Source organism: Corvus brachyrhynchos, unplaced genomic scaffold (assembly GCF_000691975.1).
Source record: "Corvus brachyrhynchos isolate BGI_N302 unplaced genomic scaffold, ASM69197v1 scaffold14, whole genome shotgun sequence".
NCBI classification, from domain to species: Eukaryota; Metazoa; Chordata; class Aves; order Passeriformes; family Corvidae; genus Corvus; species Corvus brachyrhynchos.
Genome location: NW_008239110.1, coordinates 6,748,469 through 6,776,361, shown reverse-complemented (window position 1 = coordinate 6,776,361; position 27,893 = coordinate 6,748,469). Strand labels below are relative to the sequence as shown.

General features: G+C 44.5%; 1 protein-coding gene across 1 annotated transcript in view; it reads left to right on the top strand.

The window, feature by feature from the left end:
- Positions 1 to 27,893, top strand: part of SCML4 (sex comb on midleg-like 4 (Drosophila)) — a 68,840-nt gene that overhangs the window by 32,608 nt on the left and 8,339 nt on the right. The window contains 4 exon segments of the mRNA XM_008637756.2: positions 67 to 196; positions 2,747 to 2,947; positions 6,396 to 6,590; positions 22,239 to 22,505. Coding sequence (XP_008635978.2) covers positions 67 to 196; positions 2,747 to 2,947; positions 6,396 to 6,590; positions 22,239 to 22,505 — 793 coding nt within the window.

Sequence of the window (27,893 nt, the reverse complement as noted above, 5' to 3'; positions counted from 1 at the left end):
CATGGGGTGTGACATACATAGAATAAAATTGGAATATCTTGTGATTACTTTCATTATTTTTTGCAGCTGAAATCTCGTGTCCTGATGACTCCTTTAGCAATATCTCCGCCAAGAAGCACGCCGGAGCCGGATATTAGTTCAATCCCCCAGGATGCAGCTACGGTACCCAACTCGGACACCCCACAGGCTCTCACAGGTACGCAGCCTCAAGTGCTCCTTGACCAAGGGGTGAGCAGGAGCCACGGGCTGACAGCCAGATGTCACAGCCAGATGCTGTGCTTTCCAGAGCAGGGGGAGCTCAAGAAAATGGGGTGTTTGCAGATTAGTCTGGTGACCAGTGATAAGGAGCAGAGATGTCCTGCAAGACTATATTTTGACTGCCATGTGTTGAGTTTAGTGGAGATGTCAGTTCCATTCCTCTTGAAATGTGAACACCAAAAACCCATGAACACTCCATTTTATATCTAACATTTTCACCCCATCTAATATGTTGCAATGACCAAACTAAATCCCTGTGTGAACATGAAACATCTGTTACAGCTGTGGGGAGAAGAATGGAGGAGCCATGGTCTGACTGTAGGCACAGCTACCAGCACAAAAATCCCAAAGCCAGGTGTGGTCATTTCCAAATGTAGTCGGAAAACACAGCCTTACCCTTTCTTTTTCTTTATATTACCAGAAGTAACATAGGTCAAGGCTTTTAAACTGACGTAAATGAGAAGAAAATCAACAAGACAGCTGATTCACCCTGAGATTTCAGCAGAGAAATGGATTAGATAACATTAGAATCTAAACACAACACATAAATCCCATTATTTCCTAGCTGGGATGCACAGAGGAGAAGTTTTCCATCTGCTCTGGTGGCAGAATAATACTAAACCTAGCAACAATGACAATAATATGTTTTATTCTCGTTTATCCCTTCACACACAAAGTCTGCAAAGCACTTGGCAAACACCAGCTGAGTAGATGGAAGTGCCCTGAGAGGTTGCCCAGGGCTGCTTTTGGAACGGGACAGGGAGGCACAGTCCGCCAGCCCTGCCAGATCACCGGGGTGGCTGCAAAGGCAGAGGCTCCATGGGTCATTTCAGGCTCAGTGGATGCAGCGTCCCACACCTCTGTCTGCCCATCCTCATGCCACTGGCACCTTTCCTCCCAGCATATTCCCAATACTGCGTGCAAGTTCCCACCAGAGCAGGGTTGGCAGGAGGTGAAGGGAAGCTCAAGCCAGTTTTTACCTCCCTCTCTGCTTCGAAAGGACTGTAGGGACCCTGGGTTTCCAGTGGGGGATTCAACACATTGCCTGCAAGCTGTGGAATCCCTCCCACAGCTGAGCCCCCACAAAAAAAAAAAAATTGTCACGCAGAAGCCACATTCTGCAGATTTGTTGAGGAGTGGCACTCTGGGAAAGCTGCACTCTGACATCCCCCCGCAATTCCTGCATGCTGCTGCTGTATTTTCAGTGCACTACCCCTTTTTTTGTTTGGCACTTGGAAGGTGTAAAGTGGTATCATGATAAGTATGATTGCTGTTATCCTCCTGTTTACCCAGGATGTACTGCTTGAGCCCCTTCTGCTGGTCCCTGTGAGATGGGGGAGCAGAGTGCACTGTGACAGTTGCACTAGATTTTCATTATGGTGATGCAAACTGTAAATTATTTCCAACTTTACGCAGCTGTCATCATGTCCTCCACTCTGCTTGATGGGTTTTTTTTGTCACATATCTGATTTCTGTCAGAAGATAATGTTATATTGTTTGAGAGATGACAGCTCGAGCACACTCAGCCAGCTATTATAATATGTCTCACTTTAGCCTGACTTTAGGCTGTGTCTCAGTCGCCCTTAGTTAACAGCAGCACCATCCCTGCTTCCCCTGAGATGCAGTTGGCCTCAGCTAAGCTTAAAATAAGTTCATGGTAGTGAGGAGAACACTCGGGGTTTTTTTTGGCTATTGCTGGCAGGCCTGATGGCATGTAGAAAAACTGCTTTTGCAGCTTACGAGAGGAGGCAGGGCTTGGCTGTGGAGAGGCTGGGGCAGACCCCCTCGCAGACCCCTGTGCAGCACAGTCACGTTGTTGTGGTCCCAAAATGTATCACTGCACACCATGTACAATTTCTCTCAACTTGATGCAGTTCGTAGAGTGTTAGGTTGGACATGGAGGGTTAGGAAGTTCCCAAAGACCAGTCTCTGTCGTGGTGCTGTGCAGCTCAGTGCAGCATAGCCTCCAGAAATTACTCCTCCTCCCAGCTGAATTAAAGTCAGAAGAAGCAAGGATCCAAAGTCTTTACAAAACTCATCTTAGAGCAGTGCTTCTCAGAGTAGGTCCCAATGAACTGGTCTAAAAACACATAGAGGGAAAAAAAGAAACAACCTGAAAATACACCTCAGGCTGGCATTCCCTTCTTGCTGTGAGGTCACCACTGGTAGTCACTGTTCTGCGCTCCCAGGGCATTTTTCTGGTCACAAGTTTCATGGAAAAGAGAGCAGACCCCAGGCATACACAGGAGCTTTTTTAGATGCATGTAGCTTATACTAGCCTATGACACTGAGCTAGACCTAAACTCAGCTTGCTTTGCTTTGGCAATGGGTCATCAGCACAAGGAAGTCTGGCTCTGCCACCACAAATGGCAACAATTTACTAGTGAAGGAAGAACTGGGAAATGAACAGAAATGTAGAATGCTAGAATTTGCTAGGGTGCTCTCAGGACTGTTTTGTAATAACCTTGTTGGGATTTTATGTCTTCAGTCTGCATTTATGTCAACAAACAAGTGAACCTGGGGCCGTACCTTGACAGAAAAAAGGTGCAGCAGCTGCCAGAGCACTTTGGCCCAGAGCGGCCGTCGGCAGCCCTGCAGCAAGCAGTGCAAGCCTGCATCGACTGTGCGCTCCAGCAAAAGGTGGTCTTCTCCCTCATCAGGCAGGGCTACGGAGGCGAGATGGTGTCAGGTAAAGCATCTTTGTAGGGGGCTTGTGTCCAGTTGGGAAGTGCTTGGTCTTAACGTGTTCCCCAATCCTGACTGCCCTGGAAGTCCTTTTCCCATCAGTGGGATGGCAACTGATTCAGCCTTGAATATCACTTATGCCTTTGTAAAATGAGCTGTTGAGGAATCACCTTGGTGTCAGATGAAAGAATGTTGGTAAGGGGTATTGCAGTGGTGATTCAGGGGAGGAACAGGCACTCCATAGTCTGCCTCTTACCACTCTTTGGAACAGTGCTGAGGCCAGGGCTGAGAGCTGTTTCCATGCAGCCATTCAAGGATGAGCAGCAATGGCAGCCCACTTCATGACACACATTGCCACCACAAGTACACATGCATGCCTCATGTGATGAGGGTGGCTGTTGCAGTGGGGATACTGTAACACGATGTACCAAACAAGGAGGCCCATGGAAAGAAATCTATATGGACGGATTCTTGATAGATGTTTCAGAGATGTTTATTTCTCCAGCCGCATGGCCGGAGCTCTGCCGAGGAACTGTTACAGTCACAGGACCCGAGGGTCCTTGCCCGTGCAGGGGAACACAAAACAACCAGTGGGGAATGAGGCTGAGCAGGGGCAGGGAAACCCCGTGTCTCCCCCTCAGGGCCCCTCTCCCAGGGCTACATGGCAGGGGGAGGAGACCCCGACAGGTGGCAAAACTCTGGAACAGGTGGCCCAGAGAGGTGGTGGATGCCCCATCCTCAGATATATTCAAGGTCAGGTTGGATAGGCCTTGGAGCAATCTGAGCTAGCTGAAGATGTCCCTGGTCATTGCAGGAGGGTTGGACTAAGAGACCTGTAAAGGTCCCTTCCAGACAAAATCTTTCTATGACTCTATGATTTTGTGTTTCTCTAAAGGGCAATTTTTATGGAGTTTAGATGTTGGTGTGTTCCCCTGCCTGCAGTTCATGAGCCAAACCTGCTCTATGCTGCAGGAATTGCAAAAGTCCCAAGGCAATTCCCCATGCAGCAGAGCTGCACACAGTCTACACAAATATATCAGAGAGAATCAAAGACCAAGGGGAACTTCTCAGGAGCTCCTCATCTTCCCACAGTGGCACTTCTTGCTGTGTCCTGATGAGCCTCCCATGTCCCATGATGAATTCCCTGGCCTGGTTCTCAGCGTGAACGTGAACTTTTCTTCTACCACAGCAAGAGTTTTGTGTCACAACATTGTTTTGGCATATGGGGATGCAGTGGGAATGAAACAATGATGGGAATATGGGAACAACACTCTCCAATGAGCTGCTGCAGATGAGTCAGGCACGAACACAAAGCCAAGGATTGCAAGTCCAATCAGTTTCACAGGGACTGCAGATGCTCAGCTGTGCCACTGGGACCTTCTTGTGTGGGAGCCCAAGCTCTGGCCCTCTGTGCAGCATATAAATCGTGCTTCTTCCCTCTCCTCGAGTTGTCTGTAATCACAGGTGTTCCTTCCCTAAGGGACATCAGAAATACTCTGACAATGATCCAGACTTGTTCACAGAAACACAAGACTGAAGCAATTCAGTCCAAAGCTTCCTTTTTGCCTAGTTCTGTGCTGCATATATGATTTTCATTATAATCAGGAGAGTCATATTATGCACCAAGCCTGCCAAGTTCCTTGGTCTCAGTTCCTCTGAGCTGGCTCAGCTTCAGCTTCACCTGAACTAAAAGCACCTGGTCAACATTTCTCCCAATTTCATGATTCTTCTAGTCATTAAAGAGAGGTGAATGACCTCCTAGTCATGGCATGGCTCTGCAATTGCACCTCACTCCCAGCAGCACAGGTGAGTTTTGTCAGGGGCTTTCCAATCTTCCCATGGCTTGGCTCACAGATGCTCAACCAGCTGTGGAGCATGATCCCTCACAGCAGCTCAGGCCAACAGGAAATCTCAGAAGTTATCCCCAAAATTATAAGTCTAATGTTGCAATTTTTACTTGTTAGTAGTGATGGGAGACTCTAGGATTGGGAAAAAACCTTCCAGGTGGAAGAGTCCAGGCAGCCATATCATGTAGTCCTCCCTGCAAACCTGAATGTGTCCTGCTACAACTGATCCTGGTGGGTCCATTCTGACCCCTCCATCTCTCCCATGACTGGAACCTTATGCCCTTTTTGATTCCTGGCTAAATATGTCCCCTGACAGGTTTACCCAGGAATTTTAATTGCTCTGTTCTCACCCTTAGATGTATTTCTGGGAGAGCTGCCCTCATCCTGCTAGCTTCTTTCAGGTGAGAAAGATCAGTGAAAGGAATGCACAGTCCCACATTGCAGGATGGTGATGGCTGCAGTGCCACAGGGAAAATTTCTGTTCCCCAAACATCCATGTGGTCTGTCTGTGCACTTCTGCAAGTGTGAATTCACCCTTCTTCAGCCTGGATGACCAGAATGATGCCCGTCAATCCATCTCAGTTTCTCCAGAACTTTGTATAGTGGTTTTAACACTCAATTTTCTCTCCTGGAAGTGTTTTGTTCCACACCTTCTGGAAATATGTCTGAGTTTTTCATGACTGTGTCACCTTGCTGTTTTATGGGCATCTGGTAAGCTTGTATTATCATTTCTTCTCCCATCAGGTTGTTTTGAGCCTCCTCAAAGAGTTACAGATTTCTGTTTACTTTCCAGATTTCTTTTCACTCATATTTACTATCAGAGAAGTCAAAATCAGTTGATCCTTCCTGTGCAATCTCCCAGTCCTCTTCTCCATTGATGATGTCTGCCAGCTTACAGCATCCACAAAATCTTTTTGTGCCAGCAGAGACTGCTGCTGGTTTCTCTCTGGGACTTGGGGTCTCCTGCCAGCAGACCCTGTTGCCATTTCTTGACCCACCTTTCATATGCAACCATTTCCAATTGAATGAAAGATTTCTCATACTTTACTGAATTCTGGATAGACCACAACTGCCAACATTCCCTTGCCTATAAATGCCATTAACTCAGTAAATAAAGATCAACAATGAAGCTGTTACCTCTCTCTTCAGCACAATCCTGGTACCTTTCATTCGTTCACAATCATGCCTTTAATTCTTACCTCCCCATTATCTTTTAAAACCTTGGGTACTGCTGAAGTCAGCCTAATAGCCCATCACTATTGGTGATCACTGCAGATCGCTTTCTTTCCCCTTCCTGAGACCAGGGTATCATAAATGCCTCCTTCTAATGACACAATACAGTTTTCAGTTGGATGCATGTATTAGAAAAGTTTGCACTGCTGGCCATGCCAGTCAGCATCTTTCAGCTCTCCAGGGGGAAGGTGATCTGGGTCACACAAACTCAGCTCCTTAAGCTCCTCCAGTTTGTTGTGTGCCTCAGGTAGGGTAATTCTGCAAAATATTTTAAGACATACAAATACTTGAGTAAAATTATCTCCCCTGCTCTCATTCTTCCTCCTGCCATGCCACCCACAGGTATCGAATTGCTCCTGTTTTGCTTTCCAGTTTCAGCTTCTTTTGAGGGGAAGCAGCATCTCCAGAGCCTGCTGGTAGTGAACAGCATTGGGTATGTCCTGCGCTTCCTGAAGAAGCTCTGTCGCAGCCTCCTGTGTGACAATCTCTTCAGCAACCAGCCTTTCCAGCAGTACAGCTCCGTGACGGAGAGCCCGGAGGCGTATGAGAACAGACGGATGGAGGCAGGTAGGCTCCTTGGTCACCTTGGGCTCAAGATTGAATAGAGCTGAAGAAATGGCTGTCTTTTTTTTGGTGCTGTGCTGTGTATGATAGGGAACTGCAGGCCTCTGTGGGACCTTTGCAGAGGGAGGCAGTGAGCTTACTTGTGGTATTATTCCAGTGGCTATAGAGGAGGTGTTCAGGTAAGAACCATTGTGCTGAGGTGCCCCAGCAGAGAAATTTTGGGCCAGCATGTTATGTTAGCATAAACCTAAGGTACATGTTATTTGCTGTAGCACAGTCAGCCCGGATCCCAATCTGCCACCTCCATCTGTGAGTATAAACCTAAATGAGTTGTGACTGCTAAGTGGTTTACTTTGCTACTTGAAGGAATGTTTCATTTAGATTAAAACCCTCTAGTGCCTGCAAGGTCCCTGTCTTAGTGCTTGACCATCGGGGGGCAAAGCCTGGAGGGGCTCTGGCATGGGGCAGATGCATCCAAGGATGGTGGTGGTCCTGAGGGCACCTGCCCTGACCAGCACTGGGCTCCCAGATGGATGGCACCCCTGAGTTTCATTCTTGCTCACATTCTGGGACAGGGTGCTGGCCCCACACAGTCCCCACGGAGCAGGGACATGCCTGCAGCCCCATCTGCAATCAGCAGCTGGAAAGCTGCCCTGGGGCCTTACTATGGCATTGCAAAAGCTAGTTTGGAAAAAAAGAAAGATGTAAATTATGGGCATGAGCCTTCATTTCACCTGCAGGCTTCCTCCTGACTTAAATTATTTTTCCTTTTCTTTTATTAACAGCACTGTGGGTGTTTGGGGAGCACTCTGTCTCTCATGCATTCAGTTTAACGGCAGACACATGCTGGCAGATGAGAGAAAGGTGTTTTAGTGTCCACAATTACGATTTTTGAATCACTTGTTCACCAAGAATATCCTAAGTGTGCGCTTTGCACACCAAAGCTGGGAGAGGGCTGTGCACACAGTGCAGAAATCATCTTTTTATACAAAGAAATCCAGCTGCCACTCTTACACATAGGGGAGGAAAGGAAGGAGCCCAGACTGGAAAGCAGTATTTTTCTTCCCTCTCTACTAGGACATTTGCAGCAAGCTGAATGTTTCTGAGAGGTCAAGGGCTTTCTGTAGCACTGAGCGAGTGCAGCCCAGGAGGCCTGGCATTTGCGTTTGCATTTGCATTTTAATTTGCATGTACATTTGCATTTACTTTTGCACGGCAGGGCTGTATGTGAGAGAAGACAATTCCACAACTGGAATTTTTACAGTTGCTGTTACACTTCGAGTGTCTCCCTCCCCACAAAATTCCAGTGCAGATGTCCCTGACACCATCCTCACTGGCTCTCTCCAGACACTGAGGATGGGCAAAACTTTATTTTTCCTTCAGACTAGACAGGAGGTGTGGGTGTAGGCAAGGCATCTCTTTCATGGGTCTCCCACTGTGGGGTGGGGTGTGTGCGTGTGTGGGTGTGTGTCCAATTAATAGCCCCAGAAGCAGCATGGGCTTGGCAGCCACGGCTAGTCAGGTAGGTTTAGATTAGATATGAAGAAGAAATTCTTTACTGTGAGAGTGGTGAGGGACTGAAACAGGTTTCCCAGAGGTTGTGGATGCTCCATCCCTGGAAGTATTCAAGGCCAGGTTGGATTGAGGCCCTGAGTCTATGTTTAATGCTGCATTGCCTAAATCTCCTTCCATCTCACCAGGGGCCAGCATTTCTCTGCAGCAAGGCCAGCATGGGGGTTCCTCTGCTACACAGAGCAGAGACTGGGTTTCCCATAGTGCAGTGATAAGGAGGACCATAGGAGCTCTGCTGCAGAGGTCTGGGAGGGCACCTGTTGGGATAAAGCTCGCCTGGAAGGAGCAGGGCCATAATAAAGCACCACAGGAAGCCATGCAAAGCAGCCACATTTTTCATTGTTTCTGTTCTCCATCTTGTAATCGAGATGTCCTTTCTTTTAAAATCATGTGCTTTTCATCCCCTTTGCACCAATGAATCTAATCCATGTATTGACTTTGGTGCAGTTACTCATGATTTACACCGTTAGAAGTGAGAGGAGAAGCCGGCATCGTGTCCAGCCATATTAATCCACTTACACCATGCAGGAGTCACCTTTTAACCTTGCCCCAAAGCACATGCCCCTAAGCCATAATTCACCTGTGCTCACAGCAAGCTGCCAGATGCTAATGGCTGTGTACAGGCCAGGTGGGATTTGTTGACATATGCATGTATCACTTACAACTATGTTTTACATGCCTACGAAGTGCACACTCATCAGGCTGTGCCTAGAGCTGGCCTCTGCAATGAGCCTTGTTGGCAGTGCATTACCCTCCTTGCACCTGAGCCCCACGCTCTGCCCGCCTTGCCAATGGCCCTCACATGTCTCATGTCTCACATGGGACATTCCCCATGGCTCTTTCTCAGCTGTGAAGGGACTTTCTGGCTCATGAGAGTGATTTGTGGGGAGCAGTTGTGGGGTGACTCCCCGGCTTTCATCTGGGAAATGCCCAGCTTCAGGTCTACATTACAGCAAATCCTGAGATGTTACCTGTCCCCACAGCACCTGGGTTCAAAGCATCTCTGAACCTGCACCCCAGAATTTTCCATGGGAGCGGTAGAGCAGTTTGAGCTAAAATGATGGCAAGACCTAGGTGACCTGTGCAGAAAACTCGGAGAGGTGTGGCAGGGGCTACATGGTGGGAAGCCAACAGAGATCCTGTGAAGCACCTCCACTCTGTGTTCAGATTTCACCATTTGCCTTGTGCTCAGCTAATGGAGGCTTAGATGGGAGCATGCAAAAGGGACATTTCTAGGACATGTACATACTGTTGACATGCACCTATGAGTACTAGATTATTTTTCAGAGGAAGTCATATTTGCTAAAAAACTTCTGGCTAGCCTATTGGTGGGCACAGAAATGGAAGAGGTTTCTCTTATGTGGGAAACATGAACTTTGATAAACATCTATTTTCCCTTTCAGTCAATCCTTTCCTTGCTCCTTCTGTCTCAAACCTTGGCATTTGGCTATTTTGGGCTGCTAGACAGTTGATGTCTCCACACAGAGCATGGCTGCAAAAAAACTTTCTTTATGCAGGAACTTCTGTGGCCACCCTGGATCATTCTTATCACAGAGGAAGATGGGAAGGTCTGTGAATAAGGTACCTCAGCCTTGCTGTTCTCCCCATGGCCAAGTCAAATTTGGATATGTAGATAGCATATGGAGTTCCCTACCACTGTTCATGGGAGAACAACGCCTCTTCTTGTGGCACTGGCTGGAAGTAGGGATCTATATGGAGCAGAAACACAGCAGTATGCTAGTGCCTCTGTCTATAGGAAGGTGGGCTTCTCCTGTCCACAAGCCCTTGAAAAGCTGATATGGCAAGCACAATAGCAATGCACAATGGGAGTGTGACTAAGTAGGCAAGACACTGGCCTGGGAACTGGATTTTTATAAGAGACATTCCCATTGACTATGTGGGCAAGCCACTCTTCCCTGCTGTGCCTTTATTTGATTATTTGTTGAATGAGGGCAATAATTCTTGCCAACATGTGCAAAGCCCTTCTAAAACAGCTAGGAAAAAAAGAATAATATGATAGAAAACCACATATTATTACAATCGATATTTTCTGTCGCAAGCACCAAATAAACAGCAGCTCAGAAGTTTCAAGCCCTGAGAGGGTAAGAAAAATGTTGTCTTTCCCCTTTCTAGTACCATGGCTTGTTTAATCTTCTCTTGTTGCATGCTAAGAGGAACAGTGCTCCTGGCTTCTCAGCACACTCGGAATAAATGGCTTTTATGGCTATCAATAGCTTCAGCTCTCCTCAGCATTTAATTACCTGCAAAGGCCATTTATTGCCTCATATATTCCTCTACCACAATCATTATCCTTTAAACAATAAATAAAACATTAAGGTCACTCTTAAAGAGGGAGCAGAGCCATCCAGCCACAACAAAGTATAATATAAAAAGTTTATATGGTCTTTGGGGCTTTTAGATTGATGGCAGAACCTGCAGTACAGTTGAGAAAGGCTGGGATGGCTTCCTTCCCTCCTTCCTTCCTTCCTTCCTTCCTTCCTTCCTTCCTTCCATCCATCCATCAGCAGGCTGGGTGCCTTCTCCCTCCCCACCTGACACAACTGGCCACAGGGCAAGACATCCCACCAAGGACCCCTGTGCTGAGGTCCTGCTTGCAGCTGGAGCACCATCCTGAGGACTGGCTTCCTGAAATGAGGTGTCCAGGGTGGTAACTCTGTGGAAGAGCCAAAGGAGAGGCAACTGCAGCTGGAGCTGCATGCTGTAGCCCAGAAACCTGGGGAGGGACAGGAACAGTTTGGGATGGTCCAACGGATAGGAAGTAAAGGCACAGAGTTGAAAGAAAAGAGAGGGTCAGTCAGTGCTCCTGTGGAGGGGTTTCATGAGGGTGGTAGCAGAGGCTTTAGCATTCAGACCCTTTAAACCTAGATCAGAAGAAACTAATAAAATGTACACTAAGGAGAAAATCCTGGCAGGAAGAAAAATAAGAGATGAATGGAAGAGAGAAAATTCAGCTGTGATGTATTTTGCCTGGACTCTGTAGAATTGTCAGAATTGGCTAAATTGAACTTTCTGACCTTTAAGTTGTGAGATTACTGTTTGCTAACTCACAAATGAAGAAAGACTCCCTTTCTGTTCCTTTAAGTTTATGAAATTGTATGTCCTTGTGGGTGCTAAGCAATGAAGCTGTAAGCAGACAGCCCAAGAGAACTCCTCCTTCCCACATTCTGCTGGGCTGTTTTACCTTCACTGACTTGAGGGGGTGCAAGAAAATTCATCCCTTTCGAAAAGTTACCCCTGGTGGGGGTAGCCCCCCTGCCCTCAGCAGTGAATAAGGAAAAGCCCAAAGGGCCTTTCATCCTTCATCCCAAGATGTGCTCAGTGCCATGGCACAGACACCGACAGTGCTGGATATTGCCTGGGCTGCAGCCATGGATGTTAGAAAAGAGAGCTGAGCTATGAAATAGAATTTAAGGATGCTTTATTTCTCCATATCAAAGGGTATGCATAAGGAAAGTGGATGAAATGATAGGCATAAATGCATAAAGCATGATGGATGAGATCATATCCACTACAGAAAAAAATACCCCTGGGTATAAGCATTTAATTCAAACTTTACAAGCAGAGTCACGTGGAGGAAGCATGGATACTCTCAGAGCCCCAGTCAGGTGAATCATGTGATTGTTATTCTGTTTTAGCTCCAGGTTTAGCTTTAACTTTGTTTTAGCTAGTTAAGACTTTTCCCTAGGGCTGTATGATTCCTTTAGGAGATACCTGAAGTTAGCAGTCCAGGCTTTTATTTTAAATATCTTAAATTAAAGTTGAAACAGGAATTTCCATTCCTAAGCTTTTAAAATATTGACCCAAATACCTGTGATCCAATATACCAGTATTTCAAGCAGTCAGATGAGCAGGCCACAAGCCAGAACTTGTGATGAGAAACCTATGCAAGTGCTGTGAGCATAAGCCAACATGAAACCTGGTTTTTCAAAGACGTGAGTGGGAAAAAAGGTGAACCTCAAGATCCAGTGCTTATTAAGTAAAAGATAAAATAAGAAAGGTTTTGGAAGAGAGTAGAACTTTTGCTTGTGAATCTGGATGAGAAGGCCCTTGCTTCTGGGACTGCCTGGTACATGGTGCCTATGGCAGGGCCTGGGCTTGCACCTCCGTGGCAGGAAGCAGACAGCTGAGAGTGGGGAAAGGGAGTCTGGTATTTAGGCTGTTTCAATTTGACAGGTTTCAAACAAGATTCAGATTTTTTTTGTGGAATATTGCTGATTTTTGCTTGGATGTTCTTCAGTTTTTCAGCTCAGTTTTTCACCTTCCTCATGTTGCTCTCTTTTTCAACCTTTCATCGTCATCTCTCCCTTATCTGTCTTTATCTACCTTCTGTTTCTCTCTATCCTTTCCCAGTTCACTACAAAACAAATGGAAACCCACACACAGTGGCATTTCCATTTCCATGGAAATAAAACATTCACTGTTTGTTCTTGAAAAGTCTTGGCCACTGTTTAATCAACAGTGCTCCCCAATTCCTTAGGATTTATTTGTTTGCAGTAATTATACAGAGTACATCAAAATGCCTTTCAGATAGTAGCAACACACAGCATCTGCCTGAAGAACATTAATCTGCTGGCAAAATGAGTGCAAAGCAGGGGATTAAAACAGTTAAGAAAGTACCAGAAGCAAATTGTTGGTGGTGATGTGCTGTTTGTGCTGGGACCGTGCTGGCCTTGGGCAGCAGTGAGCAAGGTAAGGGTGCAAGGCAAGGAGTTCCACCACCAGCAGCATCTGGGAAGGAGAAGTACATCCTGTGACTGAAAATAAGCTGCAAATGGTGGCTTGGGGAATCAGGTACTTTATGGTGGCTTTCTTCATGGAAGAGATAAGGTTACAGAAGTGACTTAAACAAAAAGGTGGCAGTGGCTTGATGGTCTTCATCAGAGAAGCTGGATTTAAGGAAAACACAGTGAGGCTGGGGATGAGTCCTAGGATGGAGTCCCAGGGTAAGCCCTGCTCCCCAGCAGCATGGCACAGTGCAGCACAGTGGTGTGGAGGAAAACTGGCTCTGTAGGATCATGGAAAGAGGAGGGGATAAAAGGGCTTGACAAAGGGGAATTGGTGAGTTCCTAGCTGCTGGGATTGAGGTCAACTGGGGACGTCAGGAGAAGCAGCAGAGAAGACGGGAAAAGAAAGGTTTTGTGAAGGGGAACTAAGACTTCAGGGCGCAGATGTGTTGTACTTACATGGCAGAAGAAATACCAGAAAGTTAAGCAGGGCAGCAGCACTGAGCAGGGAGAGGTGAAGCAAAGACTTTATAAAAGATCTTATACCTGCATACAAACACATGCACAGGCTCATGCATTATATATACTATTCTACCTAATTTCTGGCTGAGATTATTATATTTATTAATGAGCAAACACAGCTTATTTTACAGTTACTGCATTTTGGTATAGACATCTCACTTCTTGTATCTCAAATGATTTGTTTTTCAAACAATAAAAAAATTACTGTTAAATATTTTAAGCCAGTGCTAAGCAATGCGATTCAGGGATATTCATCATGGTGGTAGCAAAACAGAAATGCACTAAGTACTTCATCTGCAGAGAATCCCAGTATATAATGCCGTGAAATTTTCAAATAACACAGTCATTTTCATCTAGTCTATTCTATATACAGCTTTTTGTGACTTCTATCAATGCTGATTTATAGGGATACAGAGTGCATTATAAACTACCTTGATAAAAAACCCCTCTAGCTACTGCTAGAAGCTGGAAACTGGAAAGATCGATCGCAGCCTCTCCCATCTCCCTCTGCCATTGCAGATCCATTGCTGTGCTGAGACGCAAAACTATACAACCCTGATAAATCTTCTTTTCATGATGTACACTTTGGTATAACATAAAGGCAAGGGAGAAGGGAAGAGAAAGGAGGAGCAGGTCTGAAATCAGGTGGAAGAGACCAAAGGAAGACTTTTTCTACAGCCTAGATCTCTGTGTCATTGAAATCCCTTTGCCTTCACTCATGGGTGTGCCTAAACAATTTGCTTGTGCTGTAACATAGGACTAAAACCTCTCCATTGTAACAAAATACATTTGCTCAATCCTCCCCAAGCACTTTAAAAATGGAAAAAATTCCTCAATGGGTTATTTATTCACACGAGCACCTTTTATTATTAAATCTAATGTATTTGTCAGCAGCTAGCTTTAGAATTTACTCTACCTTTTTATTCAGTTTGGACAATAAAACCATGTTGATCTGTTCCCAGCTGGTTTCATTCCCTGGTTCTACTGCATTAAACACAATGTGGCTGTTGTCTGGGCTGCAAACACTCAAGGGAAATTGTTTAAATAATGAAAAAAAAATTGCTTGTGCTGAGGACCTAATCAGGACAACATTGGATTTTGGAAAATTCTCTAAAAAATTTAGATTCTTGATGTTAACTGACTGGCAGCTTCTCCTTGGGGACTCAGCATTTCAGTTACTGCAAAATATTTTTTAGCGGCTAGGACACAGCTAGATGATACACAGTGCAGTAAAGCCTCAGACTAAACCCTGGAGAATTCATTGCAGGTTTTATCTCCACAGTGTGACCATAGTTTCAGTGTTCATAATATCTGCATTCACAAGTGAATGAGGCATATTTACATTTTCCTGTTCTGGCTGACTACTAAGCCCCCCTTTTTTTCCCCTGTGGATGCCACTGTGTGTTCCTATAACCCATGCAAAAGTTCCCCCGTAAACTGAAAACCACAGGCGTGACAGCCCTGACCTGCTGTTGGCGGATGCCCTGGGCTGCCTGCTCACTCACTGCCTCTCTGCAGCAGCCTCAGGGATGCTGTGACTCCTTGGGGAGGTGTCGCCATGCCACTCCGCCTTGGCAAGCAGCAAGCAGCTTGGCTCTGCTGCCACAAACCAGATGTCACTCCCTGTAATGTTTTCGTTGTCCAGGCAAACTGTGGCAGCCACGGGTTGGTGTGGAAAAGGTCTGGTCCTTGGCCAGCTGTGTAGGGTGCAGATGCATGCACCAGAGAGTGGTGTTGACATGGTACGGAAACATCTGCTAAGGGGTGACATCATATTTTCATTGTGCTGCATGTCTGGATGGGCAATGGAGCTAAAAGGAATGGGCTGGTGCTGTAATCCAAGAGTAAATCACAGCAGGCAGAACTGGAAAGTCTTAATCTATCACAGGAGGCTCTTATCTTTAGATAGATGCATGCAGGCTCAAACTACAGGGAAGACAAGGGCCGTGGTACATTCCTGACTGGACAGAAATGTGTGAGTCTGTTTGGAAGGCACAGAAAAACGTCTTCTAAAATCTTTTAAGAGTTGATGTTTAAAACAGAAGATAGCCATTTAGAGCCAAAGCATATCTTTCCCAATCTTAAGCACTGTTTATATCTTTCTGCTCTCTCCCTCTCTGGCTTACACTAAGATTGAACTGCTGGTTAAACTCATCTGAAGGATTTCCTTCTGCATTTCAGCATTTCCTTTTTGTGTTTCCCCACTTCTGTTTTTCCTTTCATCAAGGCTGAGATGCAGGGTTTCTAAGCTGCTGCTTAAAACTGTCCCCTCCCCTCCCACCTCCCAGATAGGGCAAATGCCATCCTTGTGCCTGGAGCTGGAGCCAGGCTCAGGAACTGTAAAATACAGGCAAAGATAAAACCATACAAAGACGGAGTCTCTCAACAGGATTTTGACACTGTGACTGGCTCATCTCAAAATGACTGGGAGATGAAAAAAGGCCGTCCCTAGCTGGGAGAAAGGAGAGGTCTGAGGAAGCTATGATATCATGCTGCTTAAAATATGGAGTTCACATCTGGTCAACCCATTATAGACAATATATGGTAGCACTTTAAAAGGTACAGGGAAGGGTCAGAGGGCAAAGCCCATCACTAAATGATATGAGGAATAGGAGACGACACAAAAAAGGAATAGTGGGGGCAGAGAAAAGAAAGACAGAAATAAATCTGTATTGACTGTAAGGAAAAGAAGTTAATGAGGAATTTAATTAAAGCAAATACAAATGATTGAGCATTGCAGGTGGTAAAGTAAAAGGTTATGAAATTTGTTGGGGAAGATGAAACAGGAAAGCCTTGGAAACATGATTGCCTGACAAAAGATTTTGGGAATATGAAAACTACAGGCAACATCGAAATGAAAGCCACTTTTGAAATACCAGGTCTTAGTTACTGAACAACTAGAAAACAATGGTATGGCCGACTGAAGTAATCCCCCCTTGATAGAACAATACCCTCTGCTTGCAAGCTTCTGTTTTTCCTTTCATCAAGGCTGAGATGCAGGGTTTCTAAGCTGCTGCTTAAAACTGTCCCCTCCCCTCCCACCTCCCAGATAGGGCAAATGCCATCCTTGTGCCTGGAGCTGGAGCCAGGCTCAGGAACTGTAAAATACAGGCAAAGATAAAACCATACAAAGACGGAGTATCTCAACAGGATTTTGACACTGTGACTGGCTCATCTCAAAATGACTGGGAGATGAAAAAAGGCCGTCCCTAGCTGGGAGAAAGGAGAGGTCTGAGGAAGCTATGATATCATGCTGCTTAAAATATGGAGTTCACATCTGGTCAACCCATTATAGACAATATATGGTAGCACTTTAAAAGGTACAGGGAAGGGTCAGAGGGCAAAGCCCATCACTAAATGATATGAGGAATAGGAGACGACACAAAAAAGGAATAGTGGGGGCAGAGAAAAGAAAGACAGAAATAAATCTGTATTGACTGTAAGGAAAAGAAGTTAATGAGGAATTTAATTAAAGCAAATACAAATGATTGAGCATTGCAGGTGGTAAAGTAAAAGGTTATGAAATTACATTAAAGTATTGTCCTAGAAGGAAGGGCAGGTGTCCTGAGAAGCTACTGGTGTGTAAAAGAGGACCTCCCTGGCTTGGGGATCAGTGTCCAGCATGCTCAGAGCAGGGGGTGTGGGTCTCCAGCAGTGCCCCATGCAGCCTTCACCCAGAAGCAGCCACTTCCTGGCCGTGCAGGATATGGCCTGTTAACTGTGAAAAGGGACTCTGCTCCCAGTTCACTGCCCTGACCTTGGGCTCTGCTGTCCAAGCAGCAATCCGGGGATGAACCCAGGAAAAGGCATGGGAATATTAGTGGCACTGACCGTGCCATAATTATGCCTCTCCTGATGGGATAGAGTTTTTAAAGTCCTTGCCAGGAATTCGAGAGACAAACGGGACTCTCAGCCTTCACTGCTTCTAGATAGTTGTTTATTAAGTCTTATCAGAGAAACAGAGTCATTAGCGTGACCCAGACATAGCACAAAGCAGAGAATTCAGGAGAAAGCCGAATTATCAAGATTAAATGGCCTTTTTAAAGGTAAATCAACCAATGGTTACTAAAAACGTACATTATTTTTATTTTTCTACCAATTATTTAGTAACGCAGCCAGAAACTGTGGAATTCTTTGTCCAATCATCCCAAACTACTTTTACTGCAGAATACGGAGTAGTAGAAGAAGAAGGTTTGGAGAACAACAACAATCCTCCATTTTGATGGTTTTTGCTTTTATCTATTTACTACATTAACAAACCCAAAACCTCTAAATTTTTCACAATGTGAAATGTGAAAATGTGACAATCTTACATGGTAGTCTATCACCTAATTTACACCAGTGTAGTTTCTAATTATTTTCTAATAGTAGGCAGTTTTTTCCAAGGACGGAGGTCAAAAACAGTGTTGTTCAGGGGGGTAAAACCCTTCAAAACAGGCAGAGAAATATTCTCTGCACTCTGGGTTCCTACAATTAGGAAAGGGAAAGCTGGATCAATGGAAGTGTGAGACGGGTGCAAGGGGAACAGCGTGGGGAGAAAATGGCTATGAAAATCATATGTGTGGAAGGAGGAAAAATAGAAAAGAGAGATAGGGAAATACCTGGCAAAATGGGAAAAGGGTGATGTTGTAGGTGCAGGAAAGCAGTGTTAGAACAAAGTCAAGATAGTGCTAATATGACAGAAGTAGGAAGAGGTGATGGGGAAGAATAGAGGGGGGAGCAGGTGGGAGGTATAAGGGAATGGAGCCTGAGAGAGGCAAAGGGAGAGAAGGATGTAACGTGAGCAGTGATGTGGGAGCAGCAGCAGGTGAGGAAAGTGGCACAAGACATGTTTGGCCTGGGAAGAGAGAAGGTAGAATAGTGTCTCTGCAGTGCAGAAGGAGCTTTTGCTTATAGGAGAGATTCTAACAAACTAAGTTTGGGCTTTTTTTAAGATGTAGAAGAAAAAGTAAGAGATTAGATCTGCTGAGGAGAAGGTCAGCTAGGGATCATCTTTCCTGTGTATATACTCTTCTTCATTTCCTGCTTGACTTGAAATTGATTTTCATTTGCTTCCCTGATGTACAATGAGGGTCAATTCTTCTGTCTTTCTGGAGTGTCTCTATTCCCAGATGCTACCAAAGGCCCAGTGTTTGTGTTCTGCTTTCACACGGGCACTATGCATCCATGTGGCACTCTGCAGTGGTAAATGGATACTGCTGGGGCAAAGAACTCAATGTGTTACAGAAGTGAGAGACAAAACAAGTATTTTCCTTCATCCTAACGGAGAGCTGAGGTCCACAGATGACAGATAACCTGACCAAGGTCACTCCAGAGGTTTGCAGCAGACCTGGGATGTTAGCTGCAGATTCTCAGGCTCTTTTAACTCTCAGCTGACCCATCTTGAGGAATTTGGCTAGGAATCTTACAGACTGCTACTTTTAAGAAGCTCAGCTAAAGAAATGTGCATTTTTAAATTGGGAAGGCAACTGTGGCTTTTTTCTCTCCTTCATTGCATTTTAAGGTGTGCAGGATGTAACAGCCTTGGGCTTTTTAATCCAGCTGCCTGTGGACCATTCGTGGAAAGGAAAAGTACGCCAAAATGGCTCAAGCATCTCAGGGTGGTGAGCAGTTGTAACAGAGATTACTGTGCTCAGAGCAAAAGCTTGAAGCAGCTTTCTCATAAATCCTGTTTTAAAGCATTTTGTACTAGTTTCTCACTAATATGTGGAACTGACTACCTACAAAATAAAATATGAAACTGCGACAGAATACAGAAGGGCTAAGCTACAGATTTATGAACTGTTGCATTTTCAACCCCAATAGAGGCTTATATTTTCTTCTATTGTCTTAGAAAAGATGTTTTTTTCCTAATTGGCCAAAGTGGGATTAGAAGCTGTGATGGCCATACACTCTACAAAGCCTTCTGGGAGCTTACAAAATGCAGATATTTTCATGCACATCATCAGTGGAACCTCAACTCGTGCACCTTCTCTGTGGTACAAACAAAGAGCTGGAAAAATAGGAACACAAAGAGCTTCCATGGGGTTTTTTAGTTTCTGGGCAGTGGGCCGCTTGAGACGATACCTGCTCCCCCCCAGTCCAATGAAGACATTGATATGACTTTTCAAATTCCCAGAGCACCTTCCACTGGGGAATGTTTCATACAGTAATGAGCAGAGGCTCCGGCTTGCTCCATGGCAATAGGCATCATTACTCCCATTTTGGAGCCCAAAGCAGAGATGTGGAATAAATTGATCTAGGTCAAGAAAAGAGTCTTAGGCAAGGTTAGGAACAGAAGTGATGGAGATTAGCTCCTTGTTAAAGTCTTGTACACAATTCATGGGTGTCCTTCCACAGGGAGATTATATCTGCACATGTCTTATTTCACACAGACTGTTGAGACAGTCTGACATCCATCAAAAAATCCCCAGTGTCTGCTCAAAAATTTTGGAGTAATTTACATCCATAGCAATAAAAGCTGTATGCTGTTTATTTAGCAGGGCTCTTTTAATGTGCTGTTTGTTGTTTTGATAGTCTATGTCTTCTTCATATTGTAATCATATTAAAAGAGCATTCTTTTCCTGGAATAAAGAGGTAATGATTCACAAGAGGCATAATTATTCCATGCAGTGCAGGCAGGATGCTGCAGAAAGAGCCATCTTCTTTATGCATAAGAGGCTTTTATTGCAAGTGTTCTACACAGTAATTAAATTCCTTTGAATGAGGAGGCTTGATTGGATTTTCTTTGGTTTATTGGGAGGAGTTTGAAAAGCAAGGTATTTAGCTCAATCGCTATATAATTTTGGCATCTGTCGGAGGTTAGGGAGAAAGGTTCAGAGTGTCTGATTCCCATTTCTCTGATGTGTTACGTTATCTGAACTCCCTTGAATTCAATTGAATTACACCCTATCTCTATTTGTATGAGAATCAAGCTCAGAAATCCCTGGCAGAAAGCAGCAGGAGACCTGAATGCATGCTGTAAGAATCCAAATCATCTAAGGGAAAAAAGCCTTGCTAAAGGAAAGTTCCTTACAGTTGCAAAGGCAAGTGCCCAAAAGCGAGGAAACTTCACGTTTGCAGCTTTCCTTCAAATCTGATGTTTGCCTTATGGTGAGTCCAGCCTTGGCCCAGAATGGGACAAAATTTTAAAAGAGAGAAGCAATAAAATAAAACAATGTAACAAAAATCTGTGGTGTGGCCTGACACACAAGCCAAGATGCTGGCATGGCACAACTCCTGAGTATTTGAGTTGTTGAACTAAATCATGTTCGTTTAACATCAACTACTGTACACAGCTGCCAAGTCATGGTTTGTTTTTTTTTTTTAAGGAAAAGAGTGAAAAAGCAAATTAAAAGGAAAACTCTGTAATATACAGCCTCAGCATCTATTAGCAATGGAGTTTGTGCCTTATGGCATAAATTACAGCATTAATTCTTCTTATTACTCAATAAGGCTGCATAATACATCAGGATGAGAGCATTGCCCAAGCCGGGAAGTTGATGTGCAGCACCATGGGGGAAATTTCACCCTGCTCAGATGTCTCTGGAGGGACAGTACACATGATGAGGAAAGTGGCCTTTTCAACAGCTCAGAGAAATGTTATGGGGCAAAGGAAGGCACTTCCCTAAACTAGGGGTTCCCTGCCTACCAGGTGTTAACACCCAGTAGGAGTGGGAATCACTAAAGTGCACGTTGCCAGCAGGGATCTGTGAAGATTGGGATCTCATAGAGGTTTCCAAGGGCTCTGCTTGTATCTCAGTAGTGATACTGCGGCTGGGTGACAGGACAACTGGTTTTGCAGGGAGAATGGCAGTGGGAAAGAGGAGGAGGAAGACCTGTGGCCATCTTTTGTGAAGACAAAAAAAAGGCAAATAGGAAAAACTTGGATGTGAGGAGACTGGAGGAAGAGGACAGTGATACAGGCATAGAAGTGTCAGCCCAAACAGTGACAGACCTGAGCCTAAATCTGAGGGGAAATGGCAGAAAAAATCTGCATACTGCAAACCTCGTGCCTGTGTGTTAGGCTCCCAAGTAAAGGCAAGTGTAAGTCTCTAAATAGGTCTTAAAATGCAAAATTTGGCTTATTGTGAGGAATCTGAAAAACAAGGTATTTAGCTCCTACATAGCATGAAAAGTGCAGTGCAGAGGAGAGGAACCATAGCAATGGTTTGCAGTTGTCTGTGATGTTGGCACATTTGCCTGAACCTGAGTTAGGTCCAAGTGACTCACACGTAACACATGACTGTCCATGATAAACCTTGGGTGTGCTCATCAGTCATTAAGCCTATATCCTTGTGGGATACCAGGCCTGGATGGATGTCTGCAGCTGAGGATGCTTCTGATTAATTTTGGTAATTGCAGCCAGAATGCTTTGGTTTATTACCTTCACTCCTTCCTACTGGCTGCCAGGCATTATGAACACAACAAACTACCTGTTCCGTTGTCCTCCTCTGCCTCCTTCCTTTCAGTCCTTTATTCTCAGTGTATTTGAGGAGCACCATGAGGGAAATTGGACCTGCCAGCCACTGGCCCAGGACTTTACGGAGAATAATGTTGTATGCTGACACAGATGACACATATCAAGCCATGTTTTCCCCCTTGTGACTCTACTGACTTGGAATGGTTGTGTTTCCCTTCACTGTTTATTAATTCTCAGCAAGGATCTCTCCTGGCTGGGGTCAGCTGTCTGTACAGGAAGTTGGAGTTACACTTCCTGACCAAAAAAATGGGAATTTTAGCCAAAAAAAAAAAAAAAAAAAAAATTTCAAGGGTTGATTAAAATAGTTTCTGTTTTACTGATGTTTATTTTGTGTCTGGGCTTCCTGAGCAGAGACAGTTATACCTGAGGACTTCCTGGCTGATCCTCCGAACAGGAAGCAGTACAGTGTGGATCCTGCCGACGCTGCCTTGGGTTCCGTGGGCTCCGTGTACACCGTGCGTCAGAGTCCTGCAGATGGACACCCTGCTGGAGGCTCCTCTTCCTCCTGTAGCCATCGTCCTGCCCAGATGTCTTCAGGGGCGTCCTCATCTACTGGCCTGCGACATCAGACCTCCAGCCCAACGAGGAATGGGGCTTATCTTGAAGGAAACAGAAGTGGTAATGCAACATCTTCCATTTAGCAATGTGTGCTGTAATGCTGGTGCTGTGCTGGAGTCTTAACTCCTTCCCAAATTCCCAAGAAAATTAGTAAGGTGGTTCTGTGATGGAATCCATCCAGACCACTCATGCTTTCATTGTAAACACAAAATCAATCTGTTCACTGTTAAGTAAAAAGGTGAAGGTTTTCTAATGCTGTTGTTAAGTAAACATATGTATTAGGTGTAATTGTGTGGCAATCATGACTGTTATGATCAGCTTAGACATGCAGATATTAATATAAAAGGCATTCCTCCCAAAGATTGATACTGCCTACAGTACTACTGCTACTACCTGTTACTTATGTGACACCAGCTGTGCACAAGACATGATGCAGAGCAAACCCAAATATTAGTGCCTCCCTCAAAGCATTTTAGCAAAAGGTTTTCCTTCCTAGCTGTGTGACCCATCCTGCCCCTTTAATCACAAACCAAGCCAGATTTTGCTTGAAAAAGACTCCCCAGCAAAACATGTGTTTTTTGAAATCATTCAGCTCACTGCCCCAGGCACTTTTATTCTTCAGGAAGCAAAGCCACAAGAAGTTTATCTGCAAATTCAAGAAATGCCATGGGAACCACTGTATTCATTGATTCTTCTTCCCTCTCTTTGTATTTTTGTCCAGTGACCATGCTAGAATTGACATTTGTTGAGGCAGTTGCTCTACCTGTCAGCTACAGTTCCTATTGGCCACAATTTATTTTCCTCTAGAAATTACCCAGGTTTATCAGATGGGTTAGCTACTTCACTGGACTTCAGTTAACTTTGTTTGCATTTTCCAAATTCTCAGTCAATAGATCTTTATCAGCACTGATGCCAACAGTGTCTTCACCCCTTACTAATTATTCACACTTCATGTATGCATTTTTCGTTCTGATGATAGATCTAACAAAGGAGTTGAATGTCTCAGCCATTTTAAAGTCATTAATTTTTTCCCTTCCTCATTTATTAATGGAACCTACTGCCACAACAGTGGGGTTTTTTTTTCAAATCTTGATATCTTTGCAGAACATTACTGGCTCCCCTGGCTCCCCTAGCCCCTTTGTCTACCATTACCTCATTATACTGTCTTTTTGCCCTTGCATTTCCCTTGGAAATGTCAAGTGATTCTGCATATTCTTGCTTGGAAGCCATTTCAGAGGCTCTTTCCAGTATCCTTTGCTTAATCTTTGCTTAATTCCTCCACATCCCTCACCTCCCCAACACCTGTATTATTTCTTGCTCCTGAACTTTCACTATTTAATATTTTAGAACATTATTCTTCCAAAATATGTATTACAAGTATTTATCCATGTATTTATTTGTTGATCTAAGTTTGCCTTCTTTAATATTCAATACCCACCCAAAACCATCACTGACTTTGCTATTATTTTCACACAGTTGCTTCCCTGGTTTAGCCCTGTGTTACTCTATTATAGAGACCACTGATAAGCGTTCAGTTCTCATAATTATCTCATTCTTTACTTACGGAGTCAGCTTTACTCAAAGCAAAGTGGATAGTAGAGGAATACACTGCAAACAACTTGTAAAAGGCTGCCACTAGGAACTGGTGGCCTCAGTGCCAAAGAAAAGGAAATGAAAAGCCATTTCCTTTCAGATCTTATTCAGTGCCCCTCAGGCTGGCATAATCAGGTCCTGGGAGGACAAGAGGGTCACTGTGCAGAGGATTCATTTACCCCTCTCCCACCACTTCCTTAGAGCCTCCTAGCAGAACTGGGACCCTTTTGTTAAGCTTTATGGTTGGCAGCTTTGAGGAGCCAAGATGTAACAATGTTGTTACTTACTTGCCTTAAAAATCTTTATCGTTCTGCTTGGGATCAGTCGTTATCTCTTTGTAGAATGTATGAAGAGCCAGGACAGTTCAGACCAAAGGTCTGTCTAGCCACACATCTTGTCTCCAGCATGAAACAGCAGCATACCTCAAGGAAAGGGATAAATGCAGAGCTGGTGGTGCATCCCTACTACCCTCTCTGCCTTCAGAAATGTGTGGCTCACAGACTTCCTCAACCAGAGGTGGTAGATTCACACTTAGTAAGCCCTCACAGATTTTTCTTCTCTGAATCACTTGGTGGATTACTGAATACTTAGTGCATTTTCAGAATACATAAAACTTCTGTACATAAGAATGTGTTGTGTGGAGAAAAACCTTGGTATCATGGGACGGAAACTGTGTTCAAGGGACCGAAGCTTAAAATCAGAGCTTCTTAAGCTTGTTCACCTGCATTATTTTCCCTTCTTTTTTGACTTTTTTCCCCTTCCCCAGTCTCAGCCAATGTCTTGTGAAACCTCCATGTAGACCTGAGCAGGAAGCTAAGCTTCAGGAGACACCTCCATGTCTCTTTTCATGACTTCCCACAAAATTCGCAGTCTTTACAAAATGAAAGGCTGAAATATGGCACATGTTTTTATCCGGAACTGAATAAACAAAAAAGTCATCAAGTGGTCATGCAATAGGCTTTACAGGTTCCTGTATTTCTCTAGCTTGAAACTTATTAAAGCACTTTGAGGGGCAAAGAGGAAGAGATTGCTTTTGAACCAGGCATCCATGACATCAGCAGTCATAAATGACTTGAAACTGCTACATATAATACCTGGAGTTAACAGGAGTCATCCCAAAACAGCTTAGTAATTTTATGTGACAATCATTTGACACTTGCATAACCTAGCTCCTCTGGGGTCTCTGGGTCATTTGGCCAGTTCAACAGTAAAGGCTTCCTAAAATGGAAAGGTATGCAGTGAACATCATTAAAATGGCTATAGATTCATTGATATTCTTGGGGTTTTCCTAGTTTTTAGGCATTTATTAGTCCTGGTATCACCCACTGTAGATTAGGGTGTACCACAGAGGCGTACACAAACCCATACAGGGTTTGCTACCAAGGTCCCTAACAATCCCCTGTAGCAATCCCCTGTGCTCCACCAGTGTATGGCAGCACAGACAACAAATGTTTATGCCACCACCATCCATCACACTTCCTCTAATCCTCTCAGATGCTGTCTGGAGACTCCAGCACTCTTCTGCAGTCCGTAGCAGAAGCTGGGTCCTTTGAGGCAGAGGAGAGGCATTTGCTCTCAGACATGGCCAGGCAGTTTTCTGTGGCTGTGGTGGGCAACACAGTGACATCCATGAAGCCAAGGTGCCCACACATTTGTAATGATATCACTTCAAGCATTAAGACTGTGGTGTTTCCAGTCACAGCCTGGTTTCTTCTCTTTCACTATTTGCCATAGTGTCAGCTCTGTAACACTGGAATTCTCACCAGAGTCCTACAAAGCATTACTCACTCCTCAAAATTAGAGACTGTATTACTTCACAGAAAGAAATCATGTTTTCACCCACCATGTTGCTTCCACTTCTACTGGCAATCCCAGACTTTTAAAATACACCTTTCTGCAATTGTCTTAGTGTAGCCACACTGGAGTTTGATTACTTTCTTCACAAAGTCTCTCTTGCAAAGGTCTTTGGAATCTGTGCATGTGTTTTTCTTCTTTCTAGGCATAATTTATATGTTGCTGAATCACAAGTAAGCAAAGATGAGTAAGTGGTGCATGTCAGTCTCTGTTCTTATCCTCTTCAGTTTGTATACTTATGAGGCAGAGATGGGCTTATTAAAAAGAGGAAGAATTTATCTCTGAAACCTCAAACCAATCCTGTTTATTTATGGGTAGGTTTGAAAAATAGCTTGCCTTATTTATCATGGTGGGCAAATATCATGGAAAAAGCCATAATCATAAAACATATCTCAGTGCATAGCAGAACATGTCTTTCAAGCGGAATGGATGAGATTAAACCTCAAAGCTCTCATTAATGCGATCGGAAGCTTGATGCCTAATTCTCCTTGATTATGCTAAAAAATTCTGAAAAAAAAAAAGAAAAAAAAAGTCTCATTTCAGAAAGCCAGTTGGAGCTGCAAACAGATAAACATGCACTTTCCTGTCATCATTTGCCAAATTGAAGCTTTTAAATTAGGGAAGGAATAGTCAAGGACACCATAAACCTTTCCAAGCCTGCTTACATAACAGACAAAGCCTTTATTCCAAGTATGAAGAATTGTGTGTTCAACCACAATATAATAACCTTAACCTTGCCCTGTAGCTTGTTATTTTTATGGAGATTTTATTATCCAGTATTAGCAGTTAATTATTATCACCTGAGGGTCTTTGTTAAAGAGGCAGTCCTGCTTATTAGTACATAGATTTCCTGAAAACATCTGGGGGCATGGGGGTTGAAATTTCTCTTTTTCCAGAATAATGCTGCAAGCGGCTCATGGGAGACATCCAGCACTTCCCCAAGGGAAAGGAGCTGCTGCTGGCATTGTGAGCCTCAGCACCATATTCAGCAAATACAGCCTGCCTGCTAATTTTTGAGGACATTTCAGTCCGAAAATGTCAGTGCTTTCAGTGAGCTGCCTTTTTGTTTCCCCTACAAAAGAGAGGCAAAGCAAGGAAAGCCCAGATAAATATTTAATGTCCATGGCCACGTCTCATGCAGCTGGATGCTGGGCTGCTCTTGCAGCGGGTGGAGGAGCACCTGCGATGTTGCATCCCTGCACAGTGCGTGCCACGCTGTCAGTGGGAGCAGCTGCTGCGCTGGTGGGACAGGCACTCTTCTGTGAGGTGCTGCAAGGTGAAGGACACCAGCCAGGTGGTGCCAGACATGTCCTGCCAGCGCCGGCCAGTGCAGATGTGCTGAGCCTGATCTTTTCTGCAGAGCTCTCTGCTGATCGTGGCCTGTGAATACCCTGCCCCACCCCAAATATCCTGTAGTTGTGTTCTCTCAGATGCCTGCTTTTCTGATGCATCTCTTCTTCTCCTGCTTGGTGTGCCCTAGATTTTTAGAAAATTATCTTAAAGCCTTCCTCCTTTCCTTCTTTATTGTGGGGGGTGGTTTGTTTTTTAAATAATTCCCATTTCTCTGCACCTTTGAGGGTCTGCTACTTCTGCTTAGTTTCAGTAGATCTGCTGCTCCTTATTATCTGCTCCAGTGCAATCAGAGAGAACCTTTTAAAATTTCATTCCCACCCCCTTCCCCTGAGGCAAAGAAATCATTTAGGCCTGCAGCAATATTAAAGTTCATCTGTCACTCCCTTTCCACTCTTATCTATCAATGACTGTACTCCCTCTGGGCTCTGTTTGTTTGCCAAGAACATATTTAGGGAGTCTGTTATTTGTCTTTCCTTCTTTTGCAGGTTTAACTCCATTTTAGCATTTTATTTCCTTGTCATGCCTCTGCAGTCATTTGGCTGTTGGCTCTGTCTCCATTCTCCTTCTCAGGAAGGTCCAGAGGTTAGCGATGAGTGACAGAGAAAAGCCTGTGTGGGGTGAAAACTCAGACTGAGCCAGGCTACCTCT